The following is a 4744-nucleotide window of genomic DNA, read 5'->3' as shown; positions in this document are numbered from 1 at the left end:
GCTGGGCTTCTGCTTCCCCAAAACAGCTAGGGTCCTGGAGAAACGAGTCTCAGCTGCTCCGGCCAGGGTTTCTGTCAGCTCTGGAGTCACAGGAGCAGTGGTGAAGTCTTCTTTCTGAGGGATTCTCTTAGGGTCCCCAAGCCGTGGGATTGGTTCCTACGAGTGAACTCTGAGTTCTGGCTAGGCCTGATGACCTGGCTGCCAAACCTAGCTGTCCGGGACCCGGCTTACATCACACCCCTCAGGTGGATGTGGGTGGAAGCATGTATTTGTGTAAACGTGTGTGTTAGAAAAAAGAGAGGTGGGCCCCTCAAGAGACTGGAAAGTGATCCTCACCATTAGCCAGGTTCATCCAATAGGCAGGAGGGGCAGATGGTCGAGGACTCAGGGACACTGAGCCTGTACCACATGTGACAGGCTCCCTGTCTCGCAGCCTTTAACGACCAGAGTCCAATCTGGGGTTTCTCTAAACTTGATTTCATGCGTGTGGACTTCTCCTCATTCAGACATTTGGCAAATGCGCCTCCAGATACTTGCTGTGGCCAGGCCTGTCTGCCCGGGCAGTGGAGCACAAGGCAGTGCGGCAGCTCAGACCACACCCTGCCCTTGGGAGGCCTCGGAGAGACAGGAGGAGAGGCGCTCCGGCGGACAGACAAGGGCCCACAGAACCCTGGCATGTCATGCACAGATGGACTGCGTGGGGGTCGCCAGGTGCCCCAGGTGCGGGGAATCTTCCTGTGTGGGGGTCAGAGGGCAGAAAGGGGAAGAGTGTCCTAGAAGAGCTCACATTTGAACCAGGCCTGTAAAGAGTATCTGGATACAAACTGTGTAAGCAAAAGCCTGGTGCCAGGAAAGTGTACAATCCTTTGTTCAAATCCACTCAGCCCTGTCCAAGGTTGGTTTCTGTTGAAGGTGGGGGGCAGGTCCCAGGCCACATGGGGTTGATGGCTGTGGTAGAGTTTGTATTCCTCAAATCCATGCGTGAGCAAAGCTGACCGTTGTAAGCAGTCTCCCCACATATGCCAAGATCCTAAAGGATACATTACTGGAGATGGAGTTGCTGGGCCCGAGTGTGCGTTCCACACTGTGGCAGATATTGCCGGTGGCCCTCCATGGAGCCCTGATCAGTTCTTGAGCAAGAGACCTTCCTCGTCAGGATCTGCCTTCTGCCCCAGACAGTGAGGATGCGATGTTGGTGGTGTTCAGGCCCATAAGCATGTGGCTTCCCATGGGAATGTGCTAGCTGTCTTTATTCCTCCTTCAGGTCCCCAGGCAGCCTTTCTGATCTCCCCGGAGCAGACAGGGTTCCCCTCTTCTGTGCCTCTCCATATGCCTAATTCTAGAAGCTCCTGTCTCTCCCACCAGCTGGGTGCTAGGGAAAGCAAGGGCTTGTTCTCTTACATCTGCTTAACCCCAGCAGCTGGTGAGAGGAGGGCTTGGCAAGCGTTCGTCATGTGACTGTCAGAAATGAGAATGGTGTATCCTTGTCTGTCTGTCCTTCCCTTTCCATGTAGCAGGGCCAAACTGTCCTCAAATACAGGTCACCAGATCCCTACCCAGCATGCTGGAGTGCCTTATACTTGGCATAGACAAGGTCAGGCATACCTATATTACAGAAAAGACAATGGAAATTCAGAGAGTTCAGGTGGCACGCCCGCCTCACAGGGGCTGGGAGAAATGAAGCTGGGGCTACAACCCGTGGGCCTTGGCTCCCGCCTGGCTTGACCAGAATAACAGCATCCATGGCCAGTGCTTGGCTCTGTTTGGCTGGAGGTGGTCTGGGGGTCCCTGAGGTGGGCAAGTGTGTCGGGGCTCAGGGAGCCATAAGTGTGTCTGTGTTCCATCCTTCCCAGGCTCCCGCCCATGGAAAGACCCCTCACCGTCCTGCGGATGAGCCTGTACCACCCCACCCAGGGCCCTGCTGTCTTCGCCACTGTTCCACAGAGGCTGCAGCATGACACCAGCCCGCTCCTGGTGGGGCGGGGCCTGGACGCCCACCTCCAGCTGCATCTCCCCCGCCTGTCCCGCCAGCACCTGTCCCTGGAGCCCTACCGGGAGAAGGGCAGTGCTCTGCTGGCCTTCAGCCTCAAGGCCCTGAGTCGCAGGGGCTGCGTGTGGGTCAACGGGCTGGAGCTGAGGTTCCTGGAACAGGTCCCGCTGAGCACCGTCAACAGAGTCGCCTTCGCGGGGATCCAGATGGTGGTCCATGTAGAGGGAGGTGCCTCCCTGGAGGCCTTTGTCTGCTGTGTCCACATCAGCCCCTCACCCCTGATTTACAGGCCCCAGGCTGAGGAGACTGATGAATGGGAAGACATCCCCGAGGAGCCACCTGCCCCGGGTTCAGAGCCACCGGTTCCAGGTCACCCGGGCTTTCTCCATGGCCCTTCCCCGGCTGCGGACAGCTCACCCCAGCCAAGCACTGGAGGAGGAACAGAAATACAGCTCCAGAGGGAGCCCGCAGACGGCGCGCTCTGCTAGCCCCGCTGCCACCGGGAGCACGCCATGGCTGAAACCGGACTTGAAATATTCTAACTACATCATGCGACGTTGATAAGCGAGGCCTGCCTGGCTAATAATGAACCAATTCTGCAAACATGAACAGCCTGGGGCGGGGAGGGCTTGCGCGCCCTCCCCGTTTCCAACTCTGCAAGGCAATGGGAACTTCATATACTTTTAGAGGCCCTGAGGGGCCCTGGGAGCCCCTCGCAGCGTTTCCCCACATTTCACGGTCTTGTCTGACTAGGAGTTACTTTATGTTGCTAATTTTGTGTGCCGCTTAAGAGCGGGAGTTTGAGGTTGCTGCAGGAATGCATGGACACATGTAACAATTACGTTTGTGGTAGCTGGGGGTTACCTTCGGCTTTCAAATACCCACAGGCACTGGGGGCTTAGGGAAGCCTGTGTTTAATAAAGTGCAAGTATTTCATTAAGCTGGCATACCCAATAGGATTCCCTGATCCCCAGATGGGCTGCATGCATGCCACGCTGTCACGCAGAGGCAGGGGCGGGAACTACACAAGAGGTGTAAGAGGAAATTGGAAAGGTGGGGGCTCACATTTCTGAAAAGAATGCAAGCAGAGCTCAGGGCTTCCTGGGCATGGGGAGCCGGGGCCTGGGCCTGCCTGAAAATTCCTTGCCACCGTCATCCTCTTCATCCTCACGCTCCCAGCTCTCAGTCATTTCTGGATCAAAGCCTTGGCTGACCAGAGGGCACAGGTCTTCAGGAAAAGGTGGCTTCCCAGAGAACGGGGCTCTTTCAGGACTCAGTCTATGAGTGGTGTGGTGGGGGGTTGTGTTAGAATTCAACCCAGCAGTTATTTCACTCAGTGGAGGTCTTTTCAAATAAGAGACCAGTGGGGGCCCAGGCAGGCCATGGGAGGGATAGATTTCTCAGTGAACAGATGAGCAGAGCAGCAGTGTCTGTGAGGCACGGCATCCCCTCGAGCCGCATGTCAAGGGGGACACGAGAGGCAAGAAGCGCCGTGAGGACGTGATGGCAGACGTACCGGAGAGCTCTGTGTTGGCCATGGCCTAGAGCAGAGGCCACAGCTGAGCACGGGCAGTCCCACGTGGGGCACTGGCACACTGTGACCACGGTTCCCGCGTCTGTTTCTCGTGGGACCTCACACTCCACACAGACAGGACCACGGATTGTTCACTGTTATGTTCCCGGTGGCCACCTTGGAGCTGGGCAGAGGGTAGACAGACAGACAGACAGGCATAGTGGCCAGGGAAGCAGTCACCTTGGCTGTGCTAAGGCAACTGCCAGGTTTCCCAGGGCAGGTGAGGGTAGGGTCGGACAAGAAGCAGGTTGGACAGCTGGGCCAGATAGGGCGAGAAGCCGCAGGCAGACAGGAGAGGCAAATGTCTCTCACTTGCTCTGGGCCTCAGGGGGCAGCCCAGACTCTCAGGCTGGGTCTGAACGAGGCTGGGGCTTCTGCCTCATTCTTGAGCCTCTGCAGCCCAAACTCAACCAGAACCCTGCGTGTTTGGTATTCTGTGTGGTGCCTACTGAGGAATGTTGACAGATATGGCAGTGCCCCATGCCACCAGGAGAGCTCTCAGCCAGCACTGCCTGCCCCAAACAGAGGCGCAGAGACAGGCGCCTCCAGGAGACCCGGGAGGGCTGCAAGCAGAAGCAGTCAGGATGGCAGGACTGAGCCTTGGCCTGTGGCTCACCAAGTCTCCCCCAGCCCTCACCTCTACCCAGTGCAATGGAGGCCAGCCCATGCAACCCCCCTCCCCCAAACACACACCAGGAACATCCTCCCTGTACCAACACCTCGCCCACACAGACCAGACCTGTCTCTTTAAGAGATTCCCTGTGACTGTAGGAAGCTAAGATGTTGCCTTGCTAGAGCTATCTGCATTTTCAAAGACAGGACTGGAGAGGGTAACGCTGGCCCGGAGGAGTGAGCTTCCCTGTAGAAAGAGGGGCGCTTAAAGTCCCACAGTAGGCAAACATTTCCCCTTCCCCTCAAATGGATGGTCCCTTCATACATGTATAAAGCAAGATGTAATCCAGGGGCTGGCTCAAGGTCTCCTTGTGACCGAGTCATAGAGTGAGACGGAACTACGAACTAAGTCAGTGATGGCGAACCTATGACATGCGTGTCAGAGGTGACACACGAACTCATTTTTTTGGTTGATTTTTCTTTGTTAAACGGCATTTAAATATATAAAATAAATATCAAAAATATAAATTTTTGTTTTACTATGCTTGCAAATATCAAAAAATTTCTAT

The 4744-nt window shown here is 55.9% G+C and overlaps 1 protein-coding gene across 1 annotated transcript; it reads left to right on the top strand.

Moving 5' to 3' along the window:
• Window positions 1-273: 273 nt before the first annotated feature.
• TIFAB (TIFA inhibitor) lies at window positions 274-2928 on the top strand. The gene is made up of 2 exons (XM_081092843.1): window positions 274-720; window positions 1854-2928. Exons 1-2 carry the CDS (start codon window positions 518-520, stop codon window positions 2476-2478), a joined length of 828 nt encoding a protein of 275 aa, XP_080948969.1. The 5' UTR covers window positions 274-517; the 3' UTR covers window positions 2479-2928.
• The last annotated feature ends 1816 nt before the right edge of the window (window positions 2929-4744 follow it).

The sequence above is a fragment of the Myotis nattereri genome (assembly GCF_964212035.1).
Source record: "Myotis nattereri genome assembly, chromosome: 5".
Taxonomy (NCBI): domain Eukaryota; kingdom Metazoa; phylum Chordata; class Mammalia; order Chiroptera; family Vespertilionidae; genus Myotis; species Myotis nattereri.
The sequence above is the reverse complement of the archived record's forward strand: the minus strand, read 5'-3'. Positions and strand labels throughout refer to the sequence as shown.

Excerpts from the sequence above, each read along its gene's own strand:
- TIFAB (XM_081092843.1), top strand. The coding sequence starts at position 518 with ATGCGCCTCCAGATACTTGCTGTGGCCAGGCCTGTCTGCCCGGGCAGT. Across the intron at positions 721-1,853 it reads GGGGTCGCCAGGTGCCCCAG|GCTCCCGCCCATGGAAAGAC; the intron begins GTGCGGGGAATC and ends CATCCTTCCCAG.